The sequence below is a fragment of the Mesocricetus auratus genome, unplaced genomic scaffold (assembly GCF_017639785.1).
Source record: "Mesocricetus auratus isolate SY011 unplaced genomic scaffold, BCM_Maur_2.0 Super-Scaffold_100006, whole genome shotgun sequence".
NCBI classification, from domain to species: domain Eukaryota; kingdom Metazoa; phylum Chordata; class Mammalia; order Rodentia; family Cricetidae; genus Mesocricetus; species Mesocricetus auratus.
The window spans coordinates 27,950,510-27,971,798 of record NW_024429190.1 but is presented as its reverse complement, the minus strand read 5'-3'; the positions used below and the strand labels follow the sequence as shown (position 1 = coordinate 27,971,798).

The 21,289-nt window shown below is 35.9% G+C and overlaps 1 protein-coding gene across 4 annotated transcripts in view; it reads right to left on the bottom strand.

The window, feature by feature from the left end:
* Window positions 1–21,289, bottom strand: part of Slit2 (slit guidance ligand 2) — a 313,096-nt gene that overhangs the window by 52,228 nt on the left and 239,579 nt on the right. For all 4 annotated transcript variants that reach the window (XM_040747061.1, XM_040747063.1, XM_040747062.1 and 1 more), the window contains 7 exons: window positions 20,080–20,246; window positions 19,017–19,149; window positions 15,093–15,161; window positions 13,216–13,287; window positions 12,125–12,196; window positions 10,619–10,690; window positions 7,924–8,087 (listed from right to left, as the gene is read on the bottom strand). In XM_040747061.1, the coding sequence (XP_040602995.1) occupies window positions 7,924–8,087; window positions 10,619–10,690; window positions 12,125–12,196; window positions 13,216–13,287; window positions 15,093–15,161; window positions 19,017–19,149; window positions 20,080–20,246 (749 nt within the window). The remainder of the gene's footprint in view (window positions 1–7,923; window positions 8,088–10,618; window positions 10,691–12,124; window positions 12,197–13,215; window positions 13,288–15,092; window positions 15,162–19,016; window positions 19,150–20,079; window positions 20,247–21,289) is intronic.

The window sequence follows — 21,289 nt, the reverse complement described above, 5'->3', positions numbered from 1 at the left end:
ATGGGACTCTGGCCTCACAGCTTAGGTAGTTATAAGCTGGAATAAATGATGCCACTGTCATGATATGAATCCTTTTATGCACTTAATAGTAATTCTCAACATTCTCCATGGCAATGACCTATGTCTCCACATCAGCCAGCTTAATGGAAATGCATAGCACAAAGCTCTGGTGCTATTTTACATGTATGGCAGTACCTAGAAAATGTAGTCATTTTAGATTCTCCTTTGTATTCTTTTGAGTCATTTAGTTCATTAGTACAAGACATGGCAGGTGATATTTTCAGTTTGTCTTCTCTAGCAATAAAACACTGCTGAAATGAGCCTCTCAGTCTCACATTTTGTAACACAGTTACAAAATCTTGTGATCTGTGAAAGGTCTGATTAACACAGATCAGCCTCAAGAAAGTTTCTACTCTTCACACTATATGACCTGTGGTCCAAAATGTGAAAATTAAACTGTTCTCTGTAAAGTCATGTTCCATCGATGCTAACGTCTGTATGGTTTGTGAGAGCCCCTTAGTTCCCCTTTTGCAACTGTGCTGGACTGGGACAATGGCAAATTAACATCTTTATAGAGAAAGTAGAAATACTTTGAAATATGAACATTCATCATACTTTTACCAGTAGTAATCTCTGCATGGGTCCTTACATCCCTTGGAACAAGAAGAGGCCAATTCAATTCCACATTTCACATTGCATACAATTTCTAACATAATCACTATCACCGGGATATTTGTTTTTGGGATATTTGCATAGCACCTCCAAAACATTATAAACCTATCAACTTGGTAACCTTCTAAGGTTAAGTTCATTCAACATCCATCTTTTGTTTGACTCTGATCTGTAATTCATTTTCTGTCCAGTGCACTCTCTCAGTATCTTCTCCCAAAGTCCTCTAATTCAAGAGGAATAATAGCTTCATCCTATCTCAGGGTAACTACAGGGACTATTTCAGTGACTATAATAATAGAGGTGGAATTAAAATGGTAATTATTAATTAGATTAATAATAGACAGATAATGATTTCATATTTTCAGAAAGAGAAGTGTGATTTCTGAATCTGTTGTGGACCATGGATAATAGAAATGACAGAGCAATAATAAGAAGCAGTGAGCTCTCTCTCTCTCTCTCTCTCTCTCTCTCTCTCTCTCTCTCTCTCTCCTTTGAAAGCAAATATATCCTTCGGTTTCTCCTGTTTGAAGCTAACTGATTTCAAGGGACATTTCCTGGCAACAGCTTAGCTTCCATGAGATATGTACCACCGAAAAAACAAGACATCTCACCTCATGGAGACAGGTATTTGCTAGTGTCAGTGAAAAGAAGGAGGTGAGTCTATGCTAACTGGTTTGATTGAAGATTGAGTTTGACTTAAGAAAGCACTGAAGTATTAGTTATATGAACAGAGGTGTGTTTAACCGAATAATTCAAAGTGAAAATGAGAAGAAAGTTTGGTTAGCACTCCGTCTCTGTTACATGCTTTTAACAGAGGGACTACTGAATTTTGCATCCATTGAAGTCTGAAGGTAGACCTACTTACATGATTCCAACCACTAGCTTTGAATCTTACCTGCGTGTTGCTACTCCTGAGAATTCTATCTCACTTTTGTTTATAACCAAAATACCTATACAAAGGTTCTAACTATATACCAGAATCTGCCTTTATTCTCTGATCCTTTGGAAACACTAGTCCAATAACAAATCCCTGTCCAAAGTACACAAAAGACAACTCCAGAAACACACGGGGGGATTCTTGATACCAGGCCACTGGACTGAAAGGAGATCATGTTTAAAACCAAGACTTTATGTTATACTCGCTATGAAACAATTTCTTAAATACAGCAATACTATCAAAGGCATACTTGTCACTCATCAAATATCTATGGCATCTACATTGTGTAAGATGATAGGCTTCAGATAATCAAATGAAATCCAAATGAAATGCCTGAGTTTCTTCAAAACCCCACAGTTCATCAGTAGAGATATGCATGTGCCAATGAGAGAAAATAAATTAGAGTAATGACAGAACATGTGATGAAATGAACATTTTAACTTTGTGAAAGTTATTATGGAAGAAGATTTATGAAAAACAAAATGAAATAGGTAGGATCCTGCATTCCATGAGCAAATTCATGGCTAGTTTAATGCGGCCATTGATGGAAACCTATTCAGGTTTTAATGAGACAAAGAACTGAAGCTCATGAACAGCTAAGAAAGAACTCAGTGCCAGAAAAAATATATGAAGAAAGAGGCAAATAAAATGTAAAAGAAGGAGTAGTGGCCACCTCTAATGTAGATGAGAAGAGCTAATGAGGATACCTAAAATGATTTCACTGGATACATCAGGACAGAAGTCATTGCCTAATCACACTTCCAGCATAGGAGGGACAATGGTAGCTGATGGTGGGTGATTAGAAAGTCCTCTGAGACCACTGAATTTGCTCTTTGACTGTTTATATGTGCCTTTGGCCAGTAAAGAACTTCTTGAGCCATGATGGATTAGAATAAATAGTAATTCTTCTGTATATTTAGTGTTATAATGGATAATATCATTATAAAATATTCAAGGGTGGACTATGAATTGCTGGTTCTATCTATCTATTTAAATAAATACATGTTAAAACTTTCTGTTTCAAATGTTAAGAAATGTAATGAAAATTTTATTTATTCCCTTTCATTTTTATGAGTGATACTTTTCATAGATAACTATTTATAAACCCACATTCTTTTCTTCAGGTGATGAACACATTTTAAAAAAATCCTCCAAACTGAAGCTATTTTAAAATTGTAGCTATATGTTAGTGGTATGAGACTTGAAAATGTAAAATATTTGGATTGAGTTTGAATAATGCTTCAAAGCTAATCTGACCAGTAAATTTTTCATCACTTCTAGTTTAGACTAAATTCTTTAGTCTTCATCCTTTCCTTGGTTGAAGCCTAATTCTAATTTTAAATAATAATTTTTGCAGCACAAAGCCAGAGGCTTCACTCAAACTGCTCAGAATTTCTCCTCCAAGCAGCATGTGAGACTCCTTAAGAAAACTACTACTATTTCATTGTCATTATGGAGAGATGTATATTTTCCCTTACACTTTTATAATAGACAGAATTACTAATACATAAAATTAGGGGAAGGAATGCAATAAAGCGGATTCTGGTGTAATGCTAATGTTTTAGGATTTAAGTAGTTCCTAGGATTTCTTGACGTTTGAACTTCTATATGTAAAGGAGTGAAGAAGTAATGAAGATGATCCTCTTCTTTCTCGTCCTCTTTGTCTCCTTCCCACTCTCTCTTGTCCTTTCCCTCTCTCCCTCCCTCCTCCTCATACTTCTGTTTACTAGGGACTGAAACTAGGATCCCAAGCATTCTAGACAATAAACTTAACAATAACATCCTCTAGTTCTGTTTTTACAATCTTTTCTTGACAAAGGGAATCAGTCATTGTCTAAGTGCTCTATAAGCTCAGCAGGGTCGAGATCTCCTTGCTTCAGCATCCTGAGTAAATGGGATTATAAGTATTTATCACGAGGTCCTGATGATGTTATTGTCTTTTGTAATTTCCTTGTCTGGTTTGAAATTCTAGCTGTGAAACATCTGTCTTTCTCAGCCTTGTCCTTTCCATTATGTCCTACTGTCAGGTAACCTGGTCAACCGGCTAAACCTCTTGATGACATTCTGTTGTCATAAAAATTCCATCATAGTTTGATCTAGTTAGATTTGTTTATAATTATATATATTATTTACATATTTCCATCTTACACATATTTATGTCACCTAGATTCTATACTATTTTAGAATTAGCTATGTAATACATAAGCCTCGTGAAAATAGGAGTTTAATTATCATTTACTGGATCTGTACCATGTTGGAACTTGGCTTTATAATTAATAGAAACTTCAATAATATTTGTTAAATGTATAAAAGAAGTTATCACATATTTCCAATAGATGCTCACTGTTTAGTACATTGGAGTTGCTAGTGAATGTCTATCAAATGAAAAGTGGATAATTTTGCTGTGGGCATAGTTAAATCTTGCTGAAACAGGAGCTTTACAGTGGATGATTGAAGTTAACAATGACAATAAACCAACTGGCTTTCTCAGTGAAAAATTAGAACCTCTTTTTATGATTGAAGACTACTTGATCATGTGTTAATGAGAGGAGGATAAACAATGACAGCTCATGATCGTTAATGCCTTTTTCCCACTCAAGAATACTTTCAGTTGGTTGTTAGCTAAATAATTTATGACCACCTACTTCATCCCATTTATTTTTTTTTGTATCATGAGAATGTGATCTGCCATATATGAAACATAAAGGAAATGGAGAATACAAACGTTAATGAAAATCAATTGTACAAAATAATAGTACAGACATTTACTTACAGAAAAATTACATTTACACATGACTATACAATTGTGAGTTTAAATAAAGAGGATTTGTTTTTCTGTTGTAGTTTGATTACATATTGATAAGTCTTAATACAAGTGTTTGTTCTTAGTTGAATTTCATGAATAAAATAAAAACATTTTACACTGGCATAAATAATGGGAGAGTTAAGTTAAAATATGAAGATATCAAATTATAAAATATTTAAGGCCACATCATTTTACTGCTTTCAAGATCATAAAGCATGGATGGTCTCAAGACAGGACTCCTGAGACTTCTCTGAGTGCATTGTTGTAATAATAGATGAGAATGTGTTGTCTTCCCCCAAACAAACCATCACTGGAGGTTGGTTCTCAACTTTGATTTTCTTGGTATACCACTGTAGTAAGGCTGTAAGCTTATTAATATCAGTGGTATATGTAAAACTCTCTCTACTGAAACCTCTAAGAGAAACAGTATTGAATTCTGATGTCAGAAATTCATGGTTCAAACTGTAACTCCTTCACTCGGAACCAATCATTCGCTATAGTATTTTGGTATCTCACCAGTGCAGTGCACAGTTCTTAGATAAGAATCATGGGGCCGGACGGTGGTGGCACACGCCTTTAATCCCAGCACTCAGGAGGCAGAGGCAGGCGGATCTCTGTGAGTTCAAGGCTGGGCAGGACCAACAGCCTCCAAAACAATACAGAGAAACCCTGTCTCGTAAAACAAACAAACAAACAAAAAAACAAAAAAGAAAAAAAAAAAGACAAAGTGCTCAATATGGAGCAAAATACCCCAATCCAGCAAAAAGTCATTGTTATTGTTTCTATTAAAGAACAATGCACCATACTAAGAGGAATCTTGCTTTTGTTTCTGTTAAAATTAGCTCCTCTCCAGATTTTTAAAAAATATTACCCAAGCTTGGGAGTGTTTTCTGATGGCACCCTTTGTGCTTTCTCTGTGTAAGGCAGTGTTACATGTATATTCCCAGTCATTTCATTTTTATAAAATGTGTGCGTATGTGTGCATTTGTGTGTGTGTGTGAATGCACTTATAAGTGAGAAGTAGAGACAAGTGTTGTGTGAGTATTCAAGTGTATAAAGGGCAGAATATAACCATAGTTGTTATTCCTCGAGCACTATCCACCTTCTTTTGTGTGTGTGTATGACTGTGCATATGATATCTGAATGCCTTTAAGTTTATGTGTGTGCGTGTGCCTGTCAAGGCCATTGACTGATATTGGTTGTCCTTAATCACTCTGTGTGTATTTTTGAGATAGACTCTCTCACTGTCTAAGCTTGGGCTTCTTTCTTTCTTTCTTTCTTTCTTTCTTTCTTTCTTTCTTTCTTTCTTTCTTTCTTTCTTTTCTTTTCTTTTCTTTTTTCTTTTTTTTGGTTTTACGAGACAGGGTTTCTCTGTGTTGTTTTGGAGGCTGTCGGTCCAGCCTGGCCTTGAACTCACAGAGATCCGCCTGCTTCTGCCTCCCTAGTGCTGGGATTAAAGGTGTGTGCCACCACCGCCCGGCTATGAGCTTGGGTTTCTATTGCTTCGACAAAGCACCATGATCAAAAAGACAGTAGGAGAGGAAAGGGTTTATTTGGCTTACACTTCCAGATCACTTTTCATTACTGAAGGAAGCTGGGACAGCAACTGAAACAGGGAAGGATACTGGAGGAAGGAAATGATGCAGAGACCATGGAGGAATGCTGCTTACTGGCTTGCTTCCCCTGGCTTTCTCAACTGGCTTTCTTATAAAACCTAGGAGCACTAGCTGAAGATGGCACCACCCACTATGGGCTGTGCTTTCCCTGTTGATCACTAGTTGAGAAAATGCCTGCAGCTTAATCTCATGGAAGCATTTCCTCAGATGAAGCTCCTAACTCTGTGGTAACTTCAGCTTGTGTAATGTTGACACAAAACCATTCAATACATTCACTGAAATTCATTGATTTATTTAGACTATATGCCTGGTGAGTTCCGTCGATCTATTTCCACCCAGACAGAGCTGGGTTTTACATGTGTGTTACCATGTCTAACTTTTACTCAAATACTAAGGATCCACACTATGGTTCTCATGTTTATGCAGCAAGCATTTATCATGGAGACACTATAGAATTTTGTGACTGGGCTAATCCTCCTCTTGTGTTCTTTGAAAGGATCTCTCACTAGGCTGGAATTTGTCAAGTATCCTAGGCTGTATGGCCACTGAGCTTAAGGGGTCTATCTCACTAAATTTAGGCATTATAATCAAATGTTACTGTGCCTGTTTTGGTTATTGTCTGTTCGTTCATTCTGTTTTGTTGTCACATGTGTTCTAGAGATTGAACAAGTCTATTCTCACAAGGCAAACACTTGACTGACTAAGGTACCTCTTCAGCCTTGTCAACTCGTTTAATCTTAAAATTTTTTCATGTTAGTACTAGCATGTCTATTTACACATGAGGAAACTGAGGCACATATTGGTTATGTCATGAAATTAGGTTTTACTAAGTACTGGAAAATTAAGCCGTGTATTTAAGCAGGCACATTGGTATTCACAGTGCAGTTGGTGAGCACTACCCTGTGTTGCTTTCTAGAACACATTTTTCTTCATGCAAAAATAGTCAAGTTTTAGAAGCTTATTTTTTTTTGTCAGTGTGTTCAAATGTAAGAGGGATTATCACACCACTAACTGCTCTTTATTCCATAATATATCTAGGGTTTACATTTTCTTATTTTTCATATAGAAGTTTTAACATTTTTTCTTCTATAGTAATTCTGAGTAGGTTTTTTTAAAAGTATGTACAAGAAGAATGACAAAAAATCAACTAAATCCACATATTTGTTTTCCCTAATGGAATGATGCACGAAAGGAGTCTAATAGTGATTATGTCTATATACTGTGGTCAATAGTTAGTATTATTTCTTCTTGCAAAAAAATATTTATTATTACTTGGATGTCCCCCATTTAGATTTTTCTATTTATCCTATGAATGTTTGATTTCCTATTCTTAGAACGAGAGTGAGGGCAGAAAATAACATTTATTATGAAGCTACTATTGAGAAGCTACAAGTACACCAACAAGGGGGCAAGTAAGGAAAGGGGCAGGAGTAGAAGCAAGCAAGAGCGAGCACCCACACAGGGACTCTCAGCACGGGGGTGACTGGGAATGCCTGGCTGGAACACTGGGAAGCTTGGTTCAGTTCTGCTTACCTGGGATTAAGAAGCCACAGGGCCCTGGAAGCCCTAAAAGTAGGGGGAGGGGCACATTCAAATAAAGCAAAAGTGAAACATTTAATTGGTTAGAGATGAAGAAAGTCATTTCCAATTTTGTGCATTTCTACCTACATTTCCAAGAAAATCTATCCATCCCAATGGATCTAAGATGGATTTGAAAGGCCCAGTTCAATAATTGGGAATCACAGGAAATGGCCTCCCTTGTTCAAGCAGATGCACTGAGAACATAAACTCTTTCCAACTAGACCTTTGAAATGCACTCTCAAGAGACTGCCTTCTGTGGTGATTACTGTAGAGAATTATTTCAAAGGAAGTGCAAATATTAAAAGCCCTACCTTGACATGCAAATTTTTTGGAGGGAGTTGTGAGTAACAATTTATCTGCCATTTCTCCAGGGCCAGCACAGCGAGCAATTCCAGGTTCCTTATATTCCGACTTCACCCAGTCGGATAACCACTGCATGTTACAATCACAGTAAAGAGGGTTGGCTCCAATTGCTCTGGAAAAAGAACACCACAAAAGCACACATACACACACACACAAGTATGGAAGTATTGTTATTTCCTAACAGAATAGGTTCACAGTGACGCTCAGTAGAAAATCCCTATGGTTTCGTTGATGCCAACAATTTAGAAGAAAATGGAGAAAATGCAGATTACCACTCTGTTTTTGTGAAGCTGGGATAACAAAATAACACTTTCTTGGGCTTTACAAGACACATTTACCTTGGTGCAAGTACATTGTGAGGGCAAGTTAGCACTTGTTGCATTCTCCAATTATTTATTGAGAACTCAGTTACCATGAAAGATTCTGAGTACTCCAGTATGAAAAGGGAATCATTCTTGACCCCTAAAGAACTCCCATTTCTATGGAGACTGAAATAAGGACAATCACAAGTAAACCTCAGGAGTTATTACACAACAGAAGCATTTACTTGATGTCTGTAATAAGGAGGCTGACTTCTCTGGGAGGTGATGGTGGATATGAAAAGTCTACAGGATTTGGGATAATTAATTACATGGAAAAGGTTAGGGATGTTGCTTCTGGTAAAGTACCATTATAAAGACAAATGAACCTCAGTCTCCAGAGCTGATGCACACTTTCACTGGTCTGTCATTCCTGGTCTTTCATTTTAGATTCCTGGATTTAGTTATACAAATAGTAATAGAAAAGGAGGATTCATGAGGATAGCAGCTAGCATTTCTGATATCATTACAATCTGCAGGAGCTGGGAGAACTCATTTGTATTAATTACCTTATCTTACTTAAAATAGTAATGTGTGAGACAAATATTAATAAAAAGTTACTATATTTAATTAGTGGGTTCAGAAACTCACTATGTTTGGACACAGGATTTATGGAATGCAAGGTATTTTCTCAGGACACAATTACCTTCTTATTAGTAACAGAGCTTTACAGTTTAATCATAATCCATCTCATTAATTTTTGGAAACTCTCTGAAATACACTTGGAAAATCATAATACCTTATATTGTATGAATAAATATCCAAATTGAGTCAAGCATCACAATGCAGTAAATGTTTCTTTTGCACATAGGCTAGCATGTAACAATTCAAGTCAAAACATGAGGATAATGGTGTCTGATTAATTTGTTCTCTTGTCTACTGACATTTCCAAATGCCCTCCTGAATCAGAGGAGAGAGGAGAAGAACTGAATGAATAGAGCTATTAATGCATTCAGAGTGAAAGAAAGATGCATAACTGAGAAGCAAGGTTGATCAGGGACAGGACAAACTTTGAAGTGGGGAGAGTCACATAATGAACTTTTTGCTCAGGTCATGCAATATAGCCTTTTCCCTTGCTGTGTGGCATTTTATGACCCATGACCCTAAGTCCACATTCTCCTTTACATAGCTTTCTCTAAGATAGCAGCAACCACATTCTTGAAATTAACTTCTTATTCATACTGAATCTCATGAACAGGACATTGGAGGAATTCCCAAAGACAGGCCTTGATGTGGACATTTAATGAGGTAGGTGCTGAGGCTCAAAGATGAAATGACCTTGCCTCCTGTAGCCGCTGGTCCAATGGAATGCATAGGAATGTGAGGCATCAATCTGATAAACGGATACATACAAACCATACTGATATCAGAGCTTCCTTAAAGCAAATTCAGGTGCAACATGATTAACTACAGGACACTTTTCTTTCACCGTCTCTCTGAATTTTCTAAATGTAACTATTTTGGAATCTAAATTTTCCTGAGGTCATAGTGGCTGTGACATTCAGGAAGAAACAGATAATTGCTACTGGGTGGCCTCAAACTTAGCATCACATGAGGAGGCTTTGTAGCCTTAGATAGAACTCATCCTTCTGTTCTAGGCTTGAAGTATATTAATATTACATCTAGTACAGGGTGAGGACAGAATTCAACAGTACTAACATTTTGCGGCCGAATTTAAAAATATATATGTACACATATTTATGGTACATTTCTACTTCTATATTTAGTTCAAGTATAGCATTTATTGCAAGTGTAAATGTGGAGATAGAAATGGAATGCACAGAGAGTACATGCAAAGGATTATACCACAAAGCACTATCAGACTATAAAATATTTAGAGGTGTCGATGTCAATATTGCACAATACTATGGTCACTGCTAAGTAATATTTGTGGTATAAATGAATCTAGTTTGAGCAAATCAGTGTATGATTCATAGAGGAAGTGGCATGTGGGACACAGTTTTGGGAAGTAGAGTTGAATCAGAGAGCAAGGAGAAAAAAAGGACAGTGAAGCTGCAGATCTGTGTTCATAGAAAAGTCACATTTAGCTCAGCAGAGACCACCCAACTGATGCAGACTGCCAGCCCAAAGAATTAATGAAAATGTCCTTGTATGTGACAAGGTATCCAATTTGTAACTTTGAATATTTTCTTTAAAGATGAAATCAAGCATGGCTTATAGTTACAGCAAGGGGGTGGGTGGGTGGGTGGGTAGGGAGCTATTCCGAACTTGCTCAGGAGAGCACATATGACCCCAGCACTACATCCATGAGACAGGTACTCACAAGTGAGATAAGGCTGAGAGGTCATTGAAGGCACCTTCTGGTACAACTGAAATGTCATTTCCATGTAGAGATCTAAAAGTGAGAAAGAAAGAATATTCTTACATGTTCAAGAACTTCATTTTTATTAAATGCTTGAGTCAGTGGAAGAAGGTGATCTTTTCCATAAACTGTGTTTGAACAACAATTATCTATTAAGAAAAACAGAAGTCTGTCCATACCTCACATCCTCTGCACAGAATAAATTCCAGATTGAGGAGTTAAATGTGAAATTGAAATTACCAATTCCTTAAGAGAAAATATACTGTTTGTATAATCATGGATGGGGAAAACTTTCAAAGGTACAATCTTGAAAATCATAAAGAGTATTAAGTATTTTATAAAATAAAATCTGTTAAAGGGCTATGTACAAGAAACTGGGGGTTATACATCATAACCTTGAAAGAGAAAAACATTTAATTCCTTAATTATGAGATATAAAACCAATTGTACCAGAACAGACGTTTGTGTTCATAATAAAGATTATCTAATAGGTCATGGTTAATAAAGCCATCAGGCTACCTTAGAGCACGTATCACAAATGCTCAATAAACATACAAGTACTCAAACGCTATAGTCATTAGAAATGCTAACTGAAACAGCAAAGAAACGATTTTCAGTCTGCCATAGAAAAGTAAAAACATTAGCAATACTCTAATATGGAAAGTTTACAAATGTGCTTTGAAAAGAGTACTCTATAAAACTGTTGGTAGAAAATAGAATGTGTTAATTAATTGACAAAATATTGTCTGGGAGATAAGTTGATGTTTAGTTCTGGAACCATCCCAATATCATGGACAGAATTGCCCTTCTAAATCATTGCTTTCATGTTAGAGCATTGATAGCAAAGCGAAACTCTAGATGGTTTATATGAGTGTTATGGGAAGTAATGTGAATGATAGTGAGGCTACAGATAGGTAAAGTCATTCTCTATAATATAAAGAATATCCTGTACCTGGAAAACAGTTGAGAAACAGCTACTCATGGTAGAAGAGAAACATACTAAATTGTTAAATAAAAGTAGCTAATGGAAGACTATAAAAAGAATCCTACTTATGGCTGTTAAAGAGTTACACAGCTGTGAGGATACATATATTAGGATATATACAAACAAGAAAGTCTGGAAGAATACATCAAACAAGTACATTTCAGGAGAAAAGTATTCAAGTATAATGTGATTTCTAAAGAGATTAAGCTTTCTTATTTTTTAATCACAGTTAATTGGAGGTATGTGAGAAGTATGCTTTAGCATTGTAGATTATCCATAAACGACTACCACAGTAACAAGTCCTAATCAAAGTGATTGTACAATGACACTATATGAGACAACTGTGATGATTTCAAATTTACATTCAACCGTAGCACATACAAGAAGAAATAACCAAGAATAACAATGTGATGACATCACTCAAAAGAGAGCTCACAACTCAGTTCCCCCAGAAAGGCGATTGTTGGACACAGGATGCTTACAATAACCGAAGAGACTTCAATCCATCAAAGGTTCGCGGAGGGATACACCTCAGACGGTTGTAACTGAGAATTCTGAAATTGGACACATGCCAGTTTATTACACTTGGGAATCTAATAATATACAAATGCTATTTTGAAGCAAAGCAATTCAGAAACTGGGTATTTGAGCAATTTATAAATCGAATACACTTATATATCATTTACATTTCTCATCTATGCGTTCTAATCCTAATATGATACATTTCCTAAAATGAACTTAAAAACATCCCCACTGAGTACGCATAACTCACTTAGGCCTGTGCGGTGGTTTGAATGATAATGGCCCCCATAACGCTATAGAGTTGAATATTGCGGGGCTTTGGTGGCGCATGCCTTTAATCCCAGCACTCAGGAGACAGAGGCAGGCATATCTCTGTGAGCTCGAGACCAGCCTGGTCTACAGAGCAAGTTCCAGGACAGCCTCCAAAACAATACAGAGAAACCCTGTCTTGGAAAAAACAAACAAACAAACAAACAAAAAACCACACAAGAAAAAAGAAAAAGAGTTGAGTATTTTGTGACCCTATAATGGCACTGTTTGAAAGGCTTACAATGCGGCCTTGTTGGAAGAAGTGTGTATTCCCACCCTGAATCTATCTCTTCCTGCTGCCTGAAGATCCAGATGTGCAACTCTCAGCTTCTTCTCCAGAAGCGTATCTGCCTGCATGCAACCATGCTCCCTGTCATAAGGGTGATGGACTAAACCTCTGAAACTCTAAGCAAGCCCTAGTTAAATGCTGTCCTTTATAAGAGTTGACATAGTCATGGGTGTCTCTTCACAGCAATAGGATGATGACCAAAGCACTCTGAAACCTTAATTTAAGGATTTAAAATAACTGTCATGAACTTAAAAATATAACTTTATGTGCATTTTATAATAAAATACCATTTTGAGTAACTTTTTTTCTTTGTCATTTATAGCTTTGTCTGTTTCTCTAGATGGTATTTGCACTCCATAAGATCAGACTGTTTCTTGTTCATCAGGAACCATCTAGCAAACACTTCTTGCCCCATGAATAAATAAATATTCAGTACCGCATTTTTACACTTACAAGGTGAGAAGCTGGGTCATGTTGCTGAAGCTTTGATTAGAAAGGGTGCTTATTCGGTTGTTACTTAAGTCTCTAAAAGAGAAAAGGGAAGACAGGGAGTTTGGTATTAACTAGAATAATAAAGCATTCATTTTTAGAGTTAGGAATGGACCACCAGGCTTTATAGTCCCATTAGCTCTCCATTCTGTATCTCCATTGACATAAATGTCCACTAATACACATACTCAAATTTGCAAATTGGAACAGTCCTCAAGTTACTTACATTCAAACTGTCACCATAAAAACACCTGTGCTTTGGCCTTTGGATAACTCGCTGCCACTCAGAAGGTTCTCAATAAATATTTAGCAAGTATGTAAAGATGTTCAGTGTTGCTAAGTGGATTTTTCAGAATGCATGTGTTATTTTTAATTATAAGATATATGACATGGATATTACTATATTCTCATTATATGTATGATCATATCATACATTCATATATATATTTGTTAACATAATACTTCACATATATATCTATCCATATATAAAGTCATTACATGTAGCTATTATGACTCATGGAGCAGAATCTAGCACATGAATAAATGTTACATGTATTTATAAAAGGCAATTATAGAATGGTTCAGTAGTAATAAACATTTCCAGATCCACAGATCTCAGTTTTAATTTGTTCTAAAAAATCATGTAATCTTTCATAAATGATCCAAAGCTGTTAAAATTACCTTCTGAAAGTCACAGTTAGTCTATAGATCATTTAAATTGGTCAGTTCTTGCTATTAATAGAATGATTAAAAATAAAGCAAGGTATGGTCAAAACATATTTTTTCTTAGTTGTGCCATTTGTCCTTTACATGGCCCTATAATAATGTCTCTTGTAATTTCCAATATTTTATGGAAAATGGAGACCAATGGCATTTCCAGTTGTCTCAGTGCACCTAGATCATGTAATCTAGGGATCATGTAATAAATCGTTTTCTTGAACTTTCTGGAACTCACTAACTAGGAATAAATCTTATTCTAGGAAACAAGAAATCTGTTCCCAATACTAGAAAATAAATTAAATAAAACAAACGATAGTGTATATCTGTTAAAATCGCTTATATTTTTCTAATTTCTCTCTGTGTTATGAAGCTTTATCAGGCACCAGCAAGGCTACTTTTAAGTGGGAATATATATGTAACAGCATTGTGTCTGTTTTGAACAATGACATGTTTAACTAGATAAATTTGTTTACATATTTGAATGCCTCCTTGCTGTTATACTTTATATTCAAACTGTCACCATAAATCACTTCATTCACAGATAAAGAAACAAGTTATTTTCTGAAGACAGGAATCTAAACTGAATACAGAATTAGTATATATAAATTTATACTCAGAATGCCAGGATCATTGTCTTGCTTCACTAAAGTATAAATCCATGTGCTTGTATAAAAATGAACTTTAATATTATAGCCACTCAATTACTTTAACATGTTTCATATAATGAAGTCAAAGAAAACCTATAATTTCAGTAAAGCTTGGATTATAATTTGTCTACCATTTAAAATAAAATATTCCTCACTCTTGTTATGACTTCTTATAAGTAGCCTATAGTCTTATCAAGAAAGCATGCAGTTTTTTTTAACTTGAATTTTTTTACTGCTTAGACATTATTGTATCTTTGTTATTTTGAATAGAGATGCTTTTCCTAAGACACTGCAACCCCTGATTGATATTCCACAGAGAGGCAGCTAGTGATCTTGAACCACAGTGATCTAGGAGAGGGGCAGATCGTTGCCAGTGATTTATATTATCTGAAAGGCTTTCTAGATCTTCTGTCACTTGCCATTCCCCTTTTAATGAAATGAAATAAGTTAAAGATGGGAAAATGTTCTACTCACATAAGTGTTAAGTATTTGTAGTTGGAGAGTTCCTTGGGGACCAATGTAAACTGGTTCCCATCCAGATACCTAAAAACAAGGGTATAACATGGTCGTCTTACAAAGCAACAGTGGGAAATCACAAAGCAAATGAACAATATTTACTTTGAACAGACATGAGGCTCAGCTGGGCAGCTTCCTCTTTGAGAGATCATATTCCAAACTGAGATCATTATTCAAGACAAGTAAAGGGAAAATCACACAGTGGTTCAATCTAGTAGAAGTCTTTGTGGCTCACTTAGGCTAATGCAAAAACCTAAGGGCAGAACGATGAGTCCAGTTCTTTCTGGCTTAGGCAGGAGAACAAGCCAGTGTCTAGTCATTTTTCTCTCACGAAGAAGGTTCATCCACTGATTTTTATTTTTATGTGGCCTCCAGTTTACTTATATGGAGATAGCACCATAAAATCGAAAAATTATTAGGTAAACCTAGCTATTGAGTCTGATTATTCTCTTCATTGTCTGTATTGACACATTTGCTAAATAACAATGGGCAGTTTTAAGGAGATATTTGAGAGCAACTAGACATAACCTTAAAATAAATTTAATGCCACACATTTACTTTGTGATAGGGATTTCAAGAGCTTTTATGGAAAAACAGAAAACTTTTCAAGTACAAAAAATGTTGCCTGTGAATGAAAAAGTAGTTTTCAAATACAAGTACACCTTTGTCCTTCTATTAGAATAAGAACATAGGCAAGTCACAAAGAAATCAGCTAACTGACAGGACACAAAATAAATGGATGCTGGGAGTTACAACCATGATGTCACCAAAAAAGAAAACCAGTTTTCTCTTCTTCATGCCCTTTCCACCTAACATAGACTCTGGTCCAAGAGTCTCCAGCACCTTGTGTCATCTGGCCAGAGGTGGAGCTGAGAACAATTCTGGCACATTAAAAATGTGGTTTTTCCTGTTCCAGTGCAGCAGCCAATCTGGAATCTTAGGATTGTAATGTCTGGATGAGATGTCAAGAAGCTGCTTGACATAAAACTCTATAATACTTCAAAATGTAAGCAGATCTATAAGATTCACCGTCTATAAATACATATATGTGACCAATGAGACATTAAAAATCACATTATGACTTCTGAGGTAACACTCAGATTTCTAGTACATATTTACACATTTCTTTGTCTCATCCTAATTTTTCTAGCTAAGCTCTGTTTTATTTATTTACTTTTTATTTATTTATTTATTTATTCTTTTATTCTTTTATCTTTTTGCTACCACTAGAGGGAAGCAGCATTCCACAAACTGAAGCACTCGTCTTTTATCCCAGAAATGTTGCAGCAGGACAAAAAGACCCAGAAGAACATACTGCACCTCTTCTGGACATCAGTAAAAGGAGGGAGATACATGGCAATGACTAAAACTAATAATACCATTTGTTCAAACTTGTCCACCAAAACGTTGTAATTTTGCACATTCTTAATAATTTAGTATAGTACAAACACGCACATTTTCTAGTACATGGATATTTATGACTGGAGAGAAGAATCTTGCTGACTTGGTAAGATTCTAAGAATAATTCCAGGAGATAAGATTTTAATTTCAAGAGATGAGGTAGTATTCTCCTGATCTATATAGAACAAACTTTACTTTGTGGAAAAGAAAACTATTTTAAAATGAGCTTTAGGGTCATATAGACTGAAGACTCAAACGAAGAAATGCATATATAGCACAGATAGGACCAATCAAGAAATGGAACTTAATATCACCGCTAAGGAATAATTAATCTTAAAAAATGAAGACAAAAGGCTAGTTAAAATGGAGAAAAAGTATTTAGCATCAATGAGGATATGAATGCCACATTCTTCACTGAATTACTTACAAAATTTCACATATAATAAAGGCTTATAGAAATAGGGAGTGGGGAAGGGTTCTGGGCCCATATCATCTTTTGAAAAATATTAAAACAACATGTTTAATTAAACACACAAAACAGTGCTTACAGTCAATTAACTCTAGTGGTCATTGGCAAGAAAAAGACACTGATCATTTAATAGCATTTCAAATCTAAGGAACTCATTCTTCTATACACTAATAAGGCTCTGTCTTCTTCTGCTCTGAGTGTTCTATTTATGACCAAAATAGGATCCATGAACTGGACCTTGAAAAATGAGACCCTTGAAAACTGAAGAGACATGCTTTTCACTTGATCTTAGCCAAAAGTGTAAAAGGCAATAAGTAACACATCCTTGAACTACTTATGTTGCACATTGTCCAAAAGCTGATTAGAGCTGATCATGGGGAGGGAGTCCTTGCATGCATTTCCATGAATTAGAGGCACATATCTGCAGAAACCACATGTGGATTTAAAATATTTTTGATCTATAATTTCATATAAACATAAAACTAAATAAACATTAAACAACCCAATTTGATTCAGATAAAACATTTTCCCATCAAATTCCAGTTTAGATATAATAGAATGGAATTAGTGTATTATAAATGCATCCTTATTCTTGCATCTGATTTTCTGTTGTATTGCATTATGAATATGTGGCATGGATGCAGCCACAGGACTTTGAACTGAAGGCCTGACTTCTGCAGGTCTATTTATATGGATATTGGTCATGTTTTTTGTATTTTAATATCAATTATGCAAGCATAAAAATAATTGGCCATATGTCCTTTTGGATCCAAAGGATACTAACAAGTCCAAAGAGACAATGTCCCATTTGAAAGACAAGGATTATGGCAGTTAATTCTAATTCCCAGATAATAATTATCCTATATACTTAGATACTGTCCTAGGGGTATTATGGTTATGACTATGGTTAATTCAAGAATTAACCATACTAGTATTTATCCCTGGCGTACAAATAGACTTTGAGTGCCCATACCACAATATGGGATGCTCTCTAAGCCGGGACTCTTGGGAGCGGGCCTAGGCCCTGGCCTAGATGAAATGACAGTCACTGGAGATCCACCATGGAGGACCTCACCCTCCCTGGGCATTTAAGTGGAGATTGGGTGGGGGACTGGGGGACCTGGTTGGGAGGGGAGGGGAGGAGGGGGAGAGAGAGGGAGCTGGGATTGACATGTGAAACAAGCTTGTTTCTAACTTAAATAAAAAAATTAAAAATAAAAAAAGAATTAACCATACAGAGTATACTTGACATTACAGATATATTAACTATGCAACAATTTCCAAACTGTATTTGAGGGGACACCAATTTTGTAAAATGATCCATGAAAAAATAAGGAGCTAGAGAAGCTATAAGTACAGGATTTACATATGCTTGACTATCCTTGTTGAAGCTTAACAGGCACAAAACACATAAAAAAGGCACTGAGCAATCTTATTGTGGCAAAAGGACAATACACCCAGACAGTAATTCCCAAGTTCTCTGATGTGGCTTTGAAATATTGTTCATTAATCAGGCATAGAATGTTACCTATAAACAGGATTCTAAAGATTTTTGTTAGATCTTTATCTCCTTGTTCTATAAAACGTTAGCTGTGTATGAAAGGGAAAAACAAGTGAGACAGTTTTGAAAGTCAGCTTGACACAATTTACAATCACCAAGGACTAAAAATTTAATGTGAGATTTTCTATGTTTTCTATGTAATATGTTTATCTTAATTACATTAATTGTTGCGGGGGTGCCAAGCCCACTGTGGGTGGTATCATTCCTTAGCTTTTGTTCCCAGACATTATGAAGTATAGAGAGGTGGATGAAGACAAATGAACATGCATACATTGATTCTCTCTACTCTTAACTGTTGATGTAACTAGTTGTTTCTTGTTCCTGTCTTAATTCTCTTGTAATGCTCAACTTGGAACTGCAAGAAAAATGTCTTTTCTCTTGTAACATTGGTTTTGTCACAGCATTTAATCCCAGGAACAGAGAGGAAAGAAGGACAAGAAATTGTACTTACAGTTCTGTGACATCTTTTGGAATACCTTTAGGCAAGAACTTCAAGCCTTTGTTACTACATCGGACTACTGTATCCAAGCAAGTACATTCCGAAGGACAACGGGAGAGTGGAGAGCAACTATTGTCATCATTTCCTAGATCACCACATGAAATGCAGCAGAACATAAATTTACAGTTTTGAAGAGGCTAGAGTGGAGTTTGCACACTTAGATAAATTTAACAAGCACATGAGTCTTTAGCTACATAATCATTTATGAACAAATCACTAAGTACTTACATATTGACACTATATAGGCATTAATTTCTGGTTCCCTGAGGTAGAATTTCAGAAAATAGCTCACAATTTTGTATAACTAACATAATTTTAAGAGTTACTTATTTGTTCAATTGTCTACACAGGTTTAAATAAGAATATAAACTGGACTGAGGAGAAATTGTAAAGAGATGGACATAAAGAGGGGGTTCCTTAAAATGTTTAGGAGAATTGCGTGGACATCTCAGGTCACAAATGGACGATTCAATTTAGCTCCCTGTTCACTGGCAATAATGACAGAACTTTCTCTACCCATCTCATAAGAATATAATGAGAATGAAAAACAGTGACAGAGAGCATTAGAAAGGGAACATTGTGACTTTTGTCAATTTGACTAGGACTTCTATGTTACAATAGTTCTTTGTTTTATTTTGCTTTTCTCTTTTGGACATGGTAACTTCTAAAAGACACGCTGAAAGCAATAGGGCTAAATTTAAGCTTTATGAGTATCATTTGCAAGTTGGGAGCTTGGAAGTCTTCTGGAAATTTTATAAACAGGCAGGAAGTCGACTTGTGTGTGAAAGGGCAATGCCTTTCTGCTAAGGATAAAGTGCTGAGGAAAGCAGGACACAGCACTTAGGTGGGAACTGGACCGTAAGAGCTGTTTTTGAAAACATTCTTGCCAGAACATAAGCCCTGCTTTTTACCTTGTTGTAGTGTACTAAAGGAAGCACACTCCACGAGACAAGTAGCATCTCATTGACCTTCAGAGTAAAGGTGTAATGACCCATGATTTGCCTCTCATTCTTACCATCATCACAGGTGAAGTCCTGAATGGCTACGTCCTGGATTGGGATTTCCTTGAGGAAGTAGGGCTTTTGGCACCGAGGATTTCCTGTTACGATTCTTTTCTTCCTGAGCCATTCTCCAAGCCATGCCAGGTGACAGTTACAGTTGAAAGGATTGGCCAAGAGGTTTCTAAGCACCACATGCAAAGAATGCACAATTCAGTTCAGAGTTCATTATTCTTATATTTCTAAATCCCAGGCAACCATTTCTCAATGATGATAGTTTTACTTAGTCTTTGTATGCCCATCCCCCTATATGCATACAATCATATACAAAACATATCATGCATATGTTTCTCTAAATGTGTATGGCAGGAATCAAAAGACAGTGCATTCTCATAAGAGAATTCATCGAATAAATTCATGCAAAAATAGTGAAGGCAGCAATTTAGAGTTTATGCAGCAGATCCTGATAGATAGCTTACTTAGAAATAATTTAAACATGTCAGGGATCTAACTTACTGTCAAACTCTCCTGCGCTGATAAAACAGTAATTTAATATAAAGATGAAAGCTGATTACCTAATATTATTGAGTTTAACCTGACAACAGCTACTCCCTTAATTTGTCATCTCAAGATTTCCATCTCTTGTTTGCTCCAGAGAACAGTTTTCCTATCTAAACTGACAGCTGAGTTGATTAAATGCCAGTTATAAAAATGAATTTACTTCTTCAAATCTCAATACTTTTGGCATCTCATACTTAAGCACAAACCTATGACAATCCATTATTTATAGACGTGCCATTTTTAATTTGTACAAATTAGTCACTCCATGTAAAACATCATACTTCATGTGGAAAGGGATTAAGTACTTTACTGATGTATGGATGCTTACATCACATTTTTTTCCAGTGACTTGAGCAGAGTCAAGCATTCTTTTGGAAAGGTTCTACCTATTTTCCCATTGTGTTGAGTTAGGTTAGGATACTTAGAAACTGCTGTGACCAGGATATCATCAATTACTAGAGCTGTAAGAGCAAACCTCAAACTGACATACAAGAGGCCTGAAATACATTGTTGCAAGTTTATTTTTAAAGGTTTTCAGAGTTCCTTTTGTAGACTGAGAAGTATTCTCAAGTTCCATATTGTTTACATAAAATATTATCTCAGACAGGCTTAACTCACTCCTTCTGTATTTTTGCAAAGTCATAGTTAATGACCTCTGTTGAACAG